General features: G+C 36.4%; 1 protein-coding gene across 1 annotated transcript in view; it reads left to right on the top strand.

Moving 5' to 3' along the window:
• The window catches only part of TUSC3 (tumor suppressor candidate 3), a 76567-nt gene that overhangs the window by 22003 nt on the left and 37159 nt on the right, over positions 1–17405 (top strand). The window contains exon 5 of the mRNA XM_086464814.1: positions 2727–2816. Coding sequence (XP_086320940.1) covers positions 2727–2816 — 90 coding nt within the window. The remainder of the gene's footprint in view (positions 1–2726; positions 2817–17405) is intronic.

Genomic DNA, 17405 nt, shown 5'->3' with positions numbered 1-17405 from the left:
AGAAGCTCTCCCTCCCGGCTCCACTTTCGACCCGCCTCTGGGTAAGGCCAGGCCCATCGGCGCCTCTGCGAATAACTGTTTACGAGGGGAAAACGTGTTGGGCAGTAGTGAGTCTGAGAGCGAAGGAGGGGAGAGGGATGTGGGAGAAACTGCCCTGCGGACACCCGGGTCAGTGAGGCAGGAGAGGGGGAGCTGTGCCGGTGCAGAGGTTCCCCTGCGGCCCGCGGTGGGGGGGCGGCTGAGCCCCAGCCGAGCACAGAGCCCAGCGGCGGCCCAGGGGCTGCCCTGCAGCCCGCGGAGGGCCCCGGGCCGGAGGGGCAGGGGCCGGAGGGGCAGGGACCGGGCCCGGAGCGGACCGCGGCTCCGCCGGCGCTGGAGCCGCCCGTCGGTGGGAGAGCGGCAGCCCCGGGAGGGACCCGCGCTGGGGGGTTCTGGGGAGCTGCGGCCCCGCGGGAAGGACTCGCGTTGGGGCAGTTCATGGCGGGCTGTCTGCCGTGAGAGGGACCCCGCGGTGGGGCAGGGGAGGGCTGCGAGGGCCTCTGTGTCTGAGGAGGAAGGAGCAGCGGAGACACCTTGTGCCGGACTGACTGTAACCCCCATTCCCTGCCCCCTGCGCTGCTGCGGGGAGAAGAGGCAGCAGAGCTGAGCCCGGGAAGGCCGGAGGGGTGTGGGGGAAGGTGTGTTGTCTTTAAGACCTGGTTGTATCTCTCATATTCCTTGATGATGGTGGTTGTTCTGTATTAAATGTGTGTTGTTATCCCCAAGTTGAGTCTGTCTTTTGCCCGTGACCATGACTGGTGAGTGAGCCCTCCCTGTCCTTTGTCCCGACCCTCAAGCCCTTTTGGTCGTGTTTTCTCCTCCCCACCCCTCAGGGGATGGGTAGGGGTGAGCAAGGGGCTGTATGGTGCTTTTAGAGCCAGCTGGGTAGGCCCAAACCACAGCAGCACACTTCCTAGGATCCCCTTTCTCTGATGTCATGGTTACTTTTCCACTCTGTGGATCTTGAGATCATTGATAGGCTTCAGTTTGGGGCAAGGGGGTGTTATCGTGAGTTCTTAGTGTTACAGGTTCTTTGGTGGGAGGACTATGATGCTGCTGCTTTCTTCCTTCTTGCTCTAGGGTCCCCTTGGTGCTACTTTTATACTTTGTGCTTCCTTCACTGATCTACAACTACATTTTACATCAAAATTTACTGGGTGAATGGGGATTGTCTGACATACATTGGATGCTTGTCCTTTTTGTTACCCCTGAAACTGTTTTTGACTAGCTCTCATGTCTGTGTTTCTTTAAGTTGCCATTGGCATAACATGGGCTTGGGGTCTCCAGTGTAATCCTGTGGCCCCTTTCTTATTATTCCATACTGGTGCACTGCATACTGTGTTTCCACTTTCGTTGTCTCTACTGTCATCCCATGCCTACACTACATCAGTATGTTGGTCATAATTATTTCGTGCTGAATAGACTAGAAAAAAAAACTTACTCTGCCATACAAAGATAAGCAAAAGTAATGTGAACTAGGCATAGACACTGGGTCTTTGCAAAAATTGGTGTTTCAGCTAAACAAGTTAAAAAATAAAATACAGGAAAGCCAAGATCGATTTGGATAAAGCCTGACAAGATTCAGTCCTAAGGCCTTGCAAAGTTTGTTCAAGTCATATTGCTAGAGGTGGCAATGCTGCATTTATGGGGATACAGAGCTACACTACACTAGCTTACATTTATTTAACAAATGTGCTACTAAACATTCTTTAAAGAAAACTCTTTAAAGGGTTTTAGTAAACCCTGATTTGGTTAACCATCATGGTATGAATTTTTACATTTGTGATCCATCTGCTTAAAACACTATGACTACACTGTGCTGGTAGGAATATTGATGTACAGTAAAAATGAGCACATATGTAAAAACTGTACTTAAATTATCTTGGAGGTTTTCTAAGGATTAGTCAGAAGACATAATCCAAGTCTCCCATTTCCATTTTTCTCATTTGGTAATCAAAAGATACTATATTTTCCTCTTTGAGGTAGACATAATGACTCTTGCTTTGACTGTAATGTTTTATTCTGCAGTATGACCTTCTACGAGAAATAATGTCCATTTTTACAGTTGGCATACATCCCTAACCTAACTTCTTGCTTCTTTCCATAGAAAATTTCATTTTTCTACCAACTCAAACATTGTTATTTGCCAGCTAAAATGAATCACAGTCATATAGGACACACAATGAGAATTTCATAAAATGGAACAGGTTTTTTTATGATTGGATTTTTTTGAATGGTTTTATATATCATTTCATACACCTGAAAGCAAACAGGTAAGGTAAACATTTGTATTGGGTTAGAGGCGGAAATAATTTTATGAAAGGTTTTATAAATGTTGAGCACTAGATTGTAGAATATTTGCAATGACCGCCTTCTACTGCTCTGGGTGCTTTTTGCCATATAGATGTGTAAATGTGGCAATTACAAGTGCACATAAAGACAGAATTATGTAAAGTAAGATTTAGAAAATCTCTGTCTTGAGTTAACTCATTTTCTAGCAGAAAGCATTAGGAATTTTATGAGAGCAACACATCTGAAAACCTTATCCTAAAAATCAAGTAGAGGTAGATACTGTCTCTGGTTAGGTAAACAATTTTGTATCTAAAAAAAGTGTCACCAGCAGAATGGTTTTCTGTTCAATTCCTCTGGGTAAATAAGTAAGTATATTGTTTTTCTATTTTTTCTAGTGCGTTGTATTTGCGATGACATCTGGTCAGATGTGGAATCACATCCGTGGACCTCCCTATGCACATAAAAATCCTCAGAATGGGCAAGTGGTGAGTTGATCCTTTTAATTTTATTTTAAGTGGAAATATTATGTAGATATTCACTTCCTACAGTGAGTTTACGTTTGCAAATAATTTCAGTTCCATAGCACTGTATGACAGTCTGTCAGAATCTTAAGTCTTCGGTTGCAAGCGGAGTCTTGTTTTGGAATTTCAGATGTTTGGAAAGTGCTGCTATCTTTGATTTGAGAAATGAAATGAGTGACAATGTTTTCAGAATTCTGTCTATGAGGCTCCCAGCTGCAGTGACTCTGTTATAAAATGTTCCATACCGCAAAGTATCCACTACCCAAAGATAAATGGATATTGTGTCTTTTTGGAGAAACGTGCTCCCTTACAAAGTGAAAAGGAAGTTTGTTTTTTCTTCTTTTCAGGCTCCATTTACACAAACCTTTGGGGTTTGTAAGCTCTTTTCTTCCTCTTTCTTGAGTGTTTTGGTTAGAAAAGGAGATGGCAAATATTTTCATGTGCCGGGTAACATTTTCCATCATGCTTATAACTCTTCCACTGAACTTCACCAAATGCTTTTTCCTCTATCTATTTACTCCGATTCGAATTCTTTATCAGCTTTACTAAGAAGTTACCTCTAGTTGACTACTGCCAAAATTACTGTTATATCCTGCTACTGCTGTTTTTGAAGGAATGATCTTAATTGCTTCTTCCTGCTTGCAAATTAGCAAACGTTCGTCAGAGTTCAGAAGGAGAAGCTCTCTTTGCCTGCTGGGAAGGTAAAGAGGACCTTGGCTAGTTTCTAGGGCTCTTGATATTTACTGGTTTTCAAGCAAGTTGTTGGGATGGAATCTGCAAAACTTGCAGGGAGTTTAGTGGTCAGGAAGCTTTTTCATAACTAGTGGTGTGTCAAGCTATTTTCAGCTTTGGCCATCACTAGTTAAAGGAGACTGTCTTATAACGTAAAGAAAAAAATTATTCAAAGCTCCCTTTGTGTCATATCTTAATTGAGGTAGCAAAAAAATGATGGCTTGAATGTGATTACTAACCTCCTTTTTATCAGGAATGTAGCAGCATATTGTCATAAAATGACATGATAGAATTTGTCAAATTTGTTATGCAAAAGTAGAATTGATAATGTAATAAATAATCTCTGCAAAACACTGTTTATAAAAATTTAGAGTTTTTAATTACTGCCTTGCAGCATTAAACTTATGATGCTTTCCTGTGGAGTGACAAAAAGTAGAAATACTGCCTAGAAAAAGCACCGTTTGTGACAAATTAGTTTTTACCGTATCCAGTTTTACACACATTGCCCTTAAAGACCTGTTTCTCAAGTATACCCTACATTAAATAATTTAAAAGTATCCCTTTGATTGTTCCTGAAATTGCTATCTTGTCTCAGAGTGTGAACTCTTATCCTACTTGAGTGAAAAGCTGCTAGTTTGGGAGTGTTAGCATACACAACTAAATAATGAAAATAATGGTAAAGATGGTTTTAAGCTCTAGGTACAAACCTACTCTTATTAGTCAACATACATACCTTTTCTGGTTTAGCTACATTATATGACTTGAGGTAAGTTTTATTTTGTGCCTCTGATTCACCTGCCTTTCCTTGTTCGCATGTGTCAGTACTTTCACCACCTTGGAGCTATGTCTGTGTCAGTAAGTGAAACTAGTCGGATTCTAAGAATTAAAAAAAGTATAGTCACCAAGTTCCTGATTTATTTAAGGTATCACTGACCAGTATAGTTGTAACTTAAAGCTCTGATTTTTACCAGTGTTAGAAGCTTAATAAGTATTCTGTAAACCTTTACGTATTTTACATTGTGTGTTTTTTCAGATAACACTATTGAACATTTTCCTCCTTCATTTTTCTAGCACTTATCTATGTTCCTGTGAATTTGAAGTCATAAAAGTGCTTATCTAACACTTCTATGAGATTTATTCAACCATAATCATTCACTGTAACACTATTCTGTATTAAGTCAGCAACTGCTGTCCTTACATCTGGATGAAATTTAACTCATTGCTTTCTTTCCAATGTCTAGGATTTAGTACCAATTCCAAATTTGCATGCCAATTTTGTACAAGAATTACTTATATGTAATACTCTGAAACTTTGTTAACAGTCTTACCATGTAAAATTCTGTTTTTATGAAGAGGTATAGACTAGCTCACTAAGCTTAATTGTTTTGTTGTTAGGTTCAAATTTACTAATTCTTAGCTTTTCTTATTTCATAAGAGTTAGTGGTTCAGTTCTGTACTATCTGTAGAGCCTGATATGCCACCAGACTTTGAAAGTGATAATATTCTGTCTTCATAAACTGTTCCTAGTCTCAGATATCCCCTATTATTTGCTTTGTTCTTGTCATAATTTTAGATGACATTTCTTTTGTTTAAATTCCTATAAAATTTGTTTACTTTGCTTAAACAACGCTACTTAGTAGTGCCAGTATCTTGTCCAAGTAATATTACCAGTTCTTAAAATGTTTGCCTTGTGCACTGCATTTATGATTCTTTGCTTGATTACCTAAACTACTTTAATTCTATGATTATATTCTTTGAATGAAGCTTTGAAACCATATTTTTGTAATTCTGTGTGGATCTGTTCTGTGAAGTTGATGTGCTCTCTTATTGGGGTTCTTGAGTTACTTCCTTTATTCCCCATTGCCGTCAGCTCATTTCATTTTTTGGGTCCACGTGAAAGCGGTATCAATTTTTATGTAGAAAGCTGAATCATGTGGTATTGTTGTTTGATACTTCAGTTCTGGTTTAGTTTAATGATACTGGTGGTAGTCTTCTATCTTGACATATTATTTATCTGTGTTATATTTCTGGAGTTCTTCATCTGTTGCCTAATAATTTTGTGAGGATTAGGCCGTTCCTGGCTGTGACCTAAAATTTGTACCTATTTTACTGGGATTGAGAATGAAAACTAAACATCCCATTGGTGTCTGCATATAAACAGTCTTGGGAAGAGTTCTGATTTTTATTCAGAGCTCGATCTGTCTAGAGCTGGTGGTGAGACGAGGCAGAGAACTAGAGAAAGCAATTAGGTATTTTTGAGCCTCCTGCAGAGCCTGTTGCTGTTTAGCTGACCTAATAGCAAAGCATTCTCATTAGATTTTCATCAGCTTTTAAACAAATAGCAGCAATGGCTAAGAAAGCATTTATATGTATCTGTTCAGGGCTACGAAGATGATGAGGGGACTGGAGCATCTCTCTTATGGGGAAAGGCTGAGAGACCTGGGGCTGTTTAGGCTGGAGAAGACTTAGAGGGGACCTTATCAACCCTTATAAATGTCTAAAGGGTGGGTGTCAAGAGGATGGGGCCAGGCTCTTTTCAGCGGCACCCAGCGACAGGACAAGGGGCAACGGGCACAAACTGGAGCACAGGAAGTTCTGCCTGAATATGAGGAAAAACTTCTTTACTTTGAGGGTGGCAGAGCGCTGGAACAGGCTCCCTCCCTGGAGATATTCAAAACCCGCCTGGATGTGATCCTGTGTAACCTGCTGTAGGTGACCCTGCTTTAGCAGGGGGGTTGGACTAGATGAGCTCCAGAGGTCCCTTCCAACCCCTGCCGTACTGTGACTGTTTCTGTCATCCAGGGATTAGCAGCCATTTTTTTTTTGATTTGGATACAAATTCTATGATTTTTATTGTGCAGTATGCTCAAGACTGTGTCTTTAAAATGGTTGAAAGTTTAATGTAAGTGAGAACAGGGCAAAGGACAAGCTTGATCTAAAAATACTGAATTCAGGTGGTTTCCAAAGCTCATAATTTTCTTTCCTTCTCTGAGAAGAAAGTGTTAGAAGTTGGAAAAGTTTTTGTGTGAAAAGAAAGATACAATTTTTTAATTGTCAAATATTAGATGGTTTTCCTACATAAACTGATGCTTTCTGAAATGGATAATGGTATTATATGCCACTATATTAATTGGATTATTTTTTTTTATATGTCTTATGTCGTAAAAACTTGTTAAAATTGCTTAAGCATAACACGAATTATGTCCTTAGGAAGCAATTTATACCTGTTTAGTAGATCTTTTAGATAGAACATCTTGCAGTATCAGGTCAAATATAAGTATTTGTTCAATTGTGGAGTCTATTCCACTTTTTTTTGTCCTACTTACCTTTTGCAGTTTTATAACCACTGATCTTTATTTAGGAACAGTATGTAAAATACCACTTTTCAAATGATCTTGCTGATATGAGTATGTGGTAATATGTTTGTTTCTGAAGTTAAATGAAAATATATTTCACTGCTAGTATCATTTTCGCATTTGTCAATGCAAAATTAAGATACTCTGTATGAAAAATCTATGCTTAGAATATCAAGATTCTTAATTCACATTAGTCCTCTACTGCTAAGCATGACAAAATGTCATTTATTAAAGTATATTCTTCTGTGTTTTTTGACATGACTTCTTCATGTAAGTATAATTAAAATAAATTGAACTGTTTCTTGGAACAGTTTTAAAGAATAGCTTTCCCTTTCAGTAAGTGACAGTAAATGCATTGTCCTTTTGTCTTCAATCTATCTGGGAGCATGTTTGAAGTACAGTTTGCCATGGTTGTATTTGTAATGCTTGAATTGTCTGAAAGTGGCCACATTGCTTTGTAGCAGTTTCAATATACATAAAAGTCACTTTTCTGTGTGATACATTATTATATATTTGTCTTGCCTTTGGATAAAAAATGTTCATACAGGTTATTATATCAGTATCTAACATAAGGTATCTAGATTGGCATAATTTTTACCACAGCAATATTTTGGTGCAGCTGTCAACAATAGTCGCAGCCATACTGCTATTGAAAATACTTCTTAATATTTTATTGGAATAGCCAATTATTTATGTTAATATGCTTGATAGAATTGAGAAGTAGGTTATTTATGTTATGAGTGTATTTAATGAGATGGCTTTGCTGTGATTATCAAAACAGTGAGTCTACTCAGAAGCTGCAATTAGTAAAAGGTTTCTCAAGCCTTTAATATAAACTTCTATCTTGATTTGGTCAAAAAATTTAACAATTGGCAGTGTAAGATGTAGAACTAGAACAAACCAATCTTAATTCTGTTAATAGATGAGCACATTAACAAATGCACAACATTGTATCTAAACTAGTGTTGGGGAAACTGTTAACCTGTATAAGACATCTGTCCTAATTTTTGAGATTGTAAGGATGATTATAGCTGGCTTTTCAATAACTTCCTGTGTATCACATGCTTCTACCTTGATAATAGAAAAGAGAATCCTTACACAATGATTTCTACCCTTTTTATTGTGCAAAGAAAAGGAGGCATGAAAATGACAGAAGGGTTGCTCAGATGAGGCATTAGAACCTCTGAATTCTTGAAATGGTCAGTTCTTGAAGCGTGCATGCTGTAAAGGTTCAGATAGTACCATGGTTTTGCAAGTACTCTAGTTTTGGCTGAGTAAAGATGGAACATGTTCCCGTCAAGTAAAACTGGATTTTAGGCAAGTAATCAGGCAGCAAGTAGTCATGATAAAATCCAATAAAATAAAAAAAGCGCTAGATTTTTTCATTGAATTGCTTAATTAATTAAGTAATTGCTGCTTCTAACAACAGAAATCCAAGTTTAATTGACTGATACCACTTTCGACTAACAAATACTCCTCCTTCCCTGCCCCAACCACCTTTTGCTAAGTGTAGATGGGCTCCTAGAAGCAATTCATTTCAACAAAGAACTGTTCTGTACAGAACAGCTGTTTTTATGTCAGAAGTCAGGGAGACCTCAAATATGTGAAGTTATGAAGTATCTGAAGATAAAATCATAATCCAATACAGAAAAATATACTTTTTTTTAAGACAGAAAAACAGAATGACACAAGGGAAAAACCTGATCATGTTGCTCTGTTACTACTAGAACAAGAGCCATTTTCTCAAACCCACCTTGAGTGCCAGCTAGGAATCTAGTTTTTCTGTCTTCCTGGACTTCACTGGTTGTATAGATGGTAATAGGTCAGAGCCTTCTCTAATAAAATAATTTTGATTGGAAGGTACCTCTGAAGTTCATGTTGTAGTCCAGCTGCTTGCTCAAAGCTGGTCAGGTTGCTCAGGACTTTGTCTAAGTGAATTTTTAATGTCTCCATGGCTAGAGATTCTCCAACCTGTGCCAATGTTTGGCCATCCATATAATTCTTTTAATTTTACCTTTTAATTTTTTTAAATGTTAATTTATTTTTTCATTTCCCTCAGGAGCAGTCAGGGTAAATTTTATCCTTCTCTTCAGTAAAAGCTGATTTAGCTGAGTTCTTAATGAAAATTTATCAATGACTTTAATAAAATTAGACTTAGCCCAGCAGTACACCTTTTCAGAGCTCCTGACAGCATACCTGTGCTTAAGTGGCACTAGCAGTATTACGATAGAAATAGAATATCCACAATGGAAGCAAGAAAATGTTAAGCCTGGAGTAGTCCTAGAGATTTTTCTCGGTATAGATTCTGTTCTCTGAATAGAGCTGTGCAGACATTCTGCCTGTAGTTATTGAACAACTTAAATACATATGTTTTATTCTAAAATCTCACAAGTTTTCACCAATTTTGAGAGAGTGGGGAAGGGAGAAGAGAGGAAAGAACTCTACCATATTTTCCCTATTGCACAACACAGTCTTTCACTTCTTTAGGTGGATTATTTTGTGATTCTTTCCTCTTCCTGCCAAAAGATAATCTATAGTACAAGGGTGCAGATGTTCCTTTTGCTGAAGTAAAATTTCAGCATTGGGAATGTTTTGTGAATTACTAAGCACAATATCAAAATATTTCCTATCCTACAAAGCCTTCTAGAGTTATAGACGTGGTGCATTTTTCCATTGGAGGGCTCTTGCCATTCCATATAGTTGCTAGTAAGCTCTAATGCTGTCATTTCAGTGTAACAGATTAGATTTCTCTCATGCCTGTGAACAATGTCAAGAGAAGGAACATGCATTTGAGTGTAAATGAAGCAGCAAACTTCAGACAGTCCTTCATGGACTAATTCACCCATAATCTCCGGTTCAGAGAGATGCCTTCTTATTGTGATTATTCTTTTTTATGGTGGTTATTTTTTATTGAACATAAGGAACTTTTTGATATTTTTTTTTTAATCAGCAAGGCAACGCTTATTTGCTATTCAATATTTTGATCAATATAAACCACTTTTTCTATGTTTTCATGGAAACAAAAATTATTCTGACGTTGTTTTTGGTCTAGCTCTGGTGCCAACATTAATTCCTTTCTTTGACTAACCTTTCATGTTTACTGACTGTTCTTGAAGTAAAAAACAATAGAAGAAGACATAAGTACTGAATTAAAAGGTAAACTAAAAAGTTTTATTGTATGTGCAGATTGTTCTTCTGACCCTCTAAAAAGCAGTAGGTTAGTATTATACATCCCACCTTTTAGATATCAAATGTTTCTCAGAGGTCCTGGATGTTAAATGGCAGGATATCTGTGTGTTTTGTTTTTCTGTTCTTTGAATCATTCCTAATGACTTCTTTTTTTTTTTTTTTTTTTTTTTTTTTAAAATTTATATATGTTGACACCGAGATCTTCTAGATAATATAGTGAGGGACAGGCACACATACCAGTTTTCATTACTTTCCTTAAATGTTCTTTTGAAGCAATATGAACATTCACAAGGTTAATAATGCTACCACTACTGTTCTTTGTACCTTTCAGTTTGAGATGCAGAAGAGTTCTATTCTTAGTTTTTTTTTTTTCCCCACTGCCTAGCAGCATACTCACTTAAGAATTCAACAGAGACTGAACCCAGATAGCTGAGGAACCAGTTTGGCTTCAGATAGTGTGCTTCAGGTAGGCAAACAGAATAAACTGGTCCTTGGGAAAGTTATACATGTGAACATAGAGTGAGTAGGTGATCTGGTAAAGGCAAGGGTTGACTACTAGGTTAAACAGGGGTTTTTTTTGTTTGGTTTGGGTTTGTTGTTTGTTTGGTCCTGTCATTGTGTGTGCCCCCCCCCATCAGTGGTAAAATTACCACTGATTTTTATAACAGTAGACCTATTCAAAGCACCTTTGAAAATCATATCCAAGGAACATGTATGTATTCGTTTTTCTTTCAGCATAGTAGTGCTTCAGTAGCTGAAACAAAATTTGGTCTAGCTTCAGAACAATGAGAATCTTCAAATAAATGAAGGACCTTGTTTCCTGATTTTTCTTGCATTTCTCAGATTAATTTATACAGTTTATTTATCTAAAGTTCATTGGTTGTTATTGTACTTCATTTATTACAATGGTTGTGTAATTATAAAAGAATCAGAATGTATGTATGTATATACTTTTATCTTCTCAATACTCCTCATTACAATGTATCTTGAAAATATAAAAGCTATTTCAAAATTGCTAGAAGGATATACTCACTGGATCTATAGTGCTTATGTTGTCAGAAATACCATACAGCATGTGTTATTAATATTAAAGCTTTCTGCTGTTCTGTTATGTCCAAAGGAAAAATTCAAGCTAAACTGTTGTGATTGTCTAGAATATCCTCTATTATGTGAACTGTAGTCTTATAATTTAGGATCCTGGTGAAAAGTTAAATTTATTTAGTTATTATTATAGTAGTTGAATTAGATTTTGCTCACGTGGCTGTTACATTATCAGTGCTTATATGTAGAAGCAAACATTGCTAATCTGTTGTCTTGCTGTGGCTGTGTAAGTGGTAAGCTGTATTTATGAAAAAAGACATCACAAATGTTTGAAGGAGAATTACTATTTTCCAGCTGCTCTGTCCATCTTCCTTGGAGGATGAGGAGGAAAGAATTTAACTTCTAGCCTGATTGCTGGTCAGGATTCAAACTCTCTGTATGTTCACATTGTGGAGAAACACATTTACAAAAGGGGAGTGGGCTTTACATATGCTTTAGAACAAGGAATTATTTTCATTTTGCACTGCTCTTTAGACAGTCACACTGCTGACTGCCATTTAAAAAGCCATTGCAGAACTGCAACAGGTATTGGTTAGAAAAGGTGGTCTAGAGCCGTTCTTAGGATAGTTTACTTCTGCATAACACAACTGACATTAATCTCCTCTTTAAATGTTTTAAAAGCTTCTTACATCAAGCTAATATGATGCACAGAAGTGGGTTGAGGAGCAAGCAGATTTAATGTACATCACATTTTCTTAATATTCAGTACTTAGGGAATTAAACTTTCACATTTATTAGAAATAGACTGTAGTTCTTTTGTGCATGTTTGTAGTGAAAAGAGGAGGCATTTTTCTGTGTTCCCCTTAAAAGTATATCGTTTATCTTTATATGAAAGCCATGAAAAAGAAAAGGGCAACTGGTTTAAAAAAAAACCAGGAACAAGTTCCAGCAGAATCCTGGATTTTACTGGTGTAGGTGACCAGTACATGTGTCTGCTGATACAATTAGTGTCTTTAAAATTAGTCTCTTTTCAGTGGAACTTTACTCTCTTTGAGAGTTAAAGAATATTGTGAGGTTGGATTATTAACAGAAGTATACTACCAAGTTAATGAGTTCAGTCCAAATGAATAGTACTGGTTTGAGTTTTTTCCTTCTCCTTTGCCTCTTAATTTTTTTTTTTATTTGACTGTCTGCACCACTTCATAGAGCTCTGATCCAGCAAATAACTTAAATAACTTTAATGCTTAATTCCTAGTGCATGAGTACACAGTAGTGGGAGGGCCCTTGTACTTTGCCCAGTCATGGGCAAGTGCATGTTATAAAAATCTTTGACTTTAACATTTTGCTCCGAGATTTATTTTACAGTGCTGTTGTACCACCTTATGTATTCAAATGAAGCTTCTTTTAATTGTTGGGTGGATTGCAGATGCAGTACAAAAAACTTTGTACGTTGATCTTGACTTAATTTTTTTAATAGGCAGATCACATTAATGCATCATATTCAGTCCATACTTAATAGTGGATGCTTTTTTTCCTAGCTGAGTTCTTCTCAGATAATGAGAAAATAATTTGTGGAAATCCTTCTGACTTTTGAAGCATACAACCTTCATTTCTTCCCATGTAATGTAGTGGTGTTTTTTTCCTCAGTTCTCTTCTGGAATCGGTTGCATTCATTAGTACCTATTTTTGCACTCAGGTCATCAACTTGAAACTTAATAAGTTAGGCCCAAGATCTAGATTCTCTTTATGTGTTTTTAAACAGCCTATTCGGTCTCCCATTGAGACGGTTATTCAGCCTGCTTATAGTGTTTGTTCCAAACCCATTTTTCTCCAGCTTTACATGTAACAGAATGAATTGCCAAAGTCCAGATAAATAGTAGCACATTTTCTTTGTCAAGAGGAGTAATTACCTTAAGAAAGAGATTGTGCCTGATGGATCTGGTATCTGTCTCTTTCGAATAAGTGTGCTGATTCCCTCTTGTTTTTCATGTTCCTTCATAAGTTTAATTGTTCTTTATTTCAAAATTTATTCAGAAGCATTACATGTTATTGAAATCTAACTTTCATTGAGAATGTTCATCTATGTATGCTGTTCTATAGATTTGCAGTAACGAAGCCCAATAGAAGTGGCTAGAATATGTACATAAAAAAATAAAATTGTTACTAGGCTTTAAGATTTATGTACTAGTTTTGCAATTCTGCTTTTTGAGTTTTCCTTCAGCTTTTTATGTGGCATAGCTTAGGTGCATTCTGTCAGCTGTGGACCCTTGTATCCTTTTTACTCATCATAAACATTGCTGAAAAGAGAATTCAGAAATTGGGTCATTACCACTGTTTACTGCATACTAATTTCTTTGCTTGTTCTCAGTTGTAGTGGCTGAAATATGAACTATCTGTTCTCATTTCATTTGCAGGGCCACCTCAGCTTACCTCTTGACAACTTCCATTTTATTGCAAAACTTCTTGACCTTTTAAGAGGGAAGTGTATTTGGTCGTCAGTTTCTTTCCATTCTTTCTAAGCTCTGGTTCGTCATTGTATTCCATCTGGGATTGTTAATCAGTTAGGTCTGGAATCCTTCCCTGAAAGGTCACTTATTCATTCATTCATTTATTTATTTGTTTTTAAGATGTGTGGGATACAGATTGAAGATAGCTTAAGAAACTTAAACTGTTAATCTCTGTCTCGTTCAAGTCACCAAATTTTTCTTCCTTTATTAATTTTTCATTTCAGTTGAACACTTTTGAAATGTAAAAATCTTAAATTGAAAGTTTTAAATGTGTTACTATTAATCCTTCAATTTAATTTACTTAATCAACTCAGGTTATTTTATCTGAAATTACTTTATACTTCCCGTGTCTTTACAGTGCCCTTTTTTCTATGAAAAATGTGCTTAAAATACTGTTGCTTCTTGTTGAACCAGTGGGTAACTGAGGACAGAAATCTGTCAGGTGTGACATACCAATCATTGAGGTCTGCTCTTGGTAGTATCTGCTTCAATTCTATCTAGAAAATTAGTCTCCAGTCACCACAAGGAGTTATTTTCTGAATGCTTTTCAGGCTTTCAACTTTGTAATATCCTTCTCATTGAGTGGGATCTGAGTTACCTCTTGACCTTGTTCTCCTCCAAAGCCTGAAATGTTCTGCTGAAGCTCAGCTTATCTTTCGATTTCCATTTTTCTGAGAGTTCACTTGCACCAGTGCTTAGTTCAGATAAGGAGTGCCCTTTTGAAGCCCATGTGACCTTCATTCTCACGTTCTATGCTTTGGTTCACATTACACAGGGAACAGGGAATATGATCCTGTTGGATGAAATGAAGTCAGAAGGTGGACTCTAGCAGTTCAGCCAGTACACTCGCAGCTGCTACTGGTTTGTTCAGTCTATTAGACCAAAGAGGAACTAGTGTGAAGTAGAACCACTTGAGATATGTATAGTTTAGATATTGGGTTTGAGAATTAATATGCACTACTCGCTAACATAAACATAGCCGTAGTCCTCAGCAGCTCAGCATAAGCATCTTTGCATCAGTAATGGTGATATTCTTCCATTCAAATTTGTACTGATGTGAAGGGTGACGTTGAGCAGGAGGCTCTGCTTCCATGAAGACTTTTCAATCATAGATTTGTATCTGATATCCTTGGTTTTAGGAGAAGGAGTGTCATTTTACAAGATGTGTTCTGGCAATGGATCATGAAATGAATGTGTATCTGTTTCCTGCTAATAAATGTATATATGAACGACAGCTAGATAGAGCTTTGAGTCATGTCTGCTTTCATCTTAGTAGCTTTGTGCTGGTCTTTTCTCTGTTTCTTGAAAAGACCGAACCTCAGTAGGCTCCTCAGTATCTTGACTTAAATGCTTTGCTGCCCGCTTCGTTTTTATACTTTTAAGGCTTTGCTAAACCGTGTGTCAGATGAGGAAAATACATTTTCTGAAGAGTCTACTTACATTGAAGATCTTTCCTCTTTGAATGAATGTTTAGAAAATGTGACTACCAGAGGGTAAACTACTTTTTTTCATTCCAGATTTGTAAAACAACTTTGGTGTTGAGAAGAGATTCAAAATAATGTGTTATAGTAAGGGCCTATATATAATGAATAACTAACTGAAATGCGCAAAAATTTTAATGAATTCTTCAGTTTTACGTCTTGACTTACTTCGGGTCTTGTAGAGATAAGGTTGATATAATTTATGTTTAATTATCAAATCAAAATTTTTTCAACTGAGAAACTATAAAAGTAACTTCGTACCTAAATGCTATTAGTGTGTGATAAAACAAGGATTTTAAAATATATTGTGTCCTTTGTACATAGCAGACAGTTCAATGTGAATTTTCTATCACATTTTTAAAAATTACAGTGGATGAATCCTGGCCCCTTTTGTCATCTATTTATTTTTGATATGCTATGAAGGTAATTCCTTTCTTAATATTGTATGAAGATAGTTTTACTGCGTTTAACAGATCATACCATAGAAATATTTTAATATCCTCTTATTTATGACTTTCAAACACAGTATTCAGTCCTTTATTATTTTTATAGTTCTCTACAACTCTTTTGAAATTTTAGTAAAAATCCATATTCAAGTTGGTAATTAGATCCTAGACATAAACAATTTTAAAGGCTCAATCTTTGAACAGAACTAACAAATACCTTGGTGTGTGTATATATGTATTTCCTAATTGTAATGCTTCCTCTTTGCACTTTAAAGGTCAGTTCTGTTGTTCCTGATGATTTTACTTTAATTCGGTAAGCTAAAAAAAAAAGGCATAGAACACTTTCAAGCGTACAGAAGTTACATTTTAATACCTACCCAAAAATAGTGCATTTCTCAACAGAGCATTTGCCAAAAAAGGGTTGGTAGGTGGTAGTAAAAATACCAGTTTCAAGGGAGACAAAAAGAGTAACCTTCAAACTTTTTCTGACTTTGTCTGTTATCAGTCATGCAAGTGTCAGAGTCATAATGTGAATACTCAAGAAGGCTTTGAATTGTCAATAGAGGAAGCTTCCTCTTTGAGGTTATATTTGCTGGAACAGAAGAGATAACACTATTATCAGTGTTTTTGTAGTGTAGCCAATTTCTCATTGCATGTACTGAAATGCAGTTTTTAATACAGTTTAGATATTAGTATAATGATAAATATGTCAGACTATTAAACTAAATTCTGAATGTTTCTGTCAGTCCTGATACAGTATGAAATTCCACTCTGATCTTCTTCAGAGATTTTTATGAGCATTTTCTGGAAAAAAAAAAAGTAATTTTCAAACACATTTCTAAGCTCCTTTTTAGGAAATTGACATTAATTATGCATTTCTTTCTTGGATGTGTGTTGAATTGTCAGCCGGTTGGAACTTCAAAGTTTAGCACTGGAATGTAAACAAATGGAATAAAAGCTAGCACTCCGTGTAATATACAAATACCATTACAAGCTATTTGTGATCACCATAGTATGAATTTTTACACTTTTTTTGATAACGCATTCAAGCTTTGTGTTTTAACTGCTGATTTTGTGAATTGGTTTGAACTACTGTTCATGTCCTTGTTACTTTTATTTCTTGTATTTTGTAATTTTTTTCTATGGGGCAGCTAATGCGCAAGATCTCAATGCATTCAAAAGTATTGTGCAAATTTTGCATGGTAATACAGTTACGCTAAACTTTTACATGTGGCCCACTTCAAATTTGTTCATATTTACACTGAAATTAATCTTAAGTCCCCTGCTAGAGGATTGTAGAGAACTATAAAGGATTTATTTTCATTTGCATTGACTTGTAAGTCATTGTTAGCAACATATCAATCAACTCAGTTATTCCAGATCATTTCTACAAGAATTATGTGTTACCTCTACTACCAGCTTTAGGTAGTCTTATGAATCATTACTGCATTTAGATATTCTGAAATTATTTTAAAATAAAGTTATTATGTCTTTAAGGTAGCTAAACAATTGGCATCCATATTTGAAGTTGTTTTTAGCTTTTTGTTAACCAGCTTAATCTTATCTGTTTTGAAGGACATCATAAATAAACATCAAGGAACCTGTGTTATGAATCTTGAGATGCTCTTAGGATGAGACGGAAATATACTGAAATATCTGGAACTACCTCCCTCCAGAACATAGCATCGTTCTTTTTCAGTGATTTTAATCAGTATTTTCTGCAAGTGGGATGTGGAGTTTGATGCATAGATTAAAGAATGGCACTAGCAAGTACTTTATAGCAAACATTGCACAATAAGTC

The sequence above is a fragment of the Leptosomus discolor genome, chromosome 4, assembly GCF_034619465.1.
Source record: "Leptosomus discolor isolate bLepDis1 chromosome 4, bLepDis1.hap2, whole genome shotgun sequence".
Lineage (NCBI taxonomy): Eukaryota > Metazoa > Chordata > Aves > Leptosomiformes > Leptosomidae > Leptosomus > Leptosomus discolor.
Note: the sequence above shows the minus strand (reverse complement) of the source record. Positions and strands in the feature narration are given on the sequence as shown.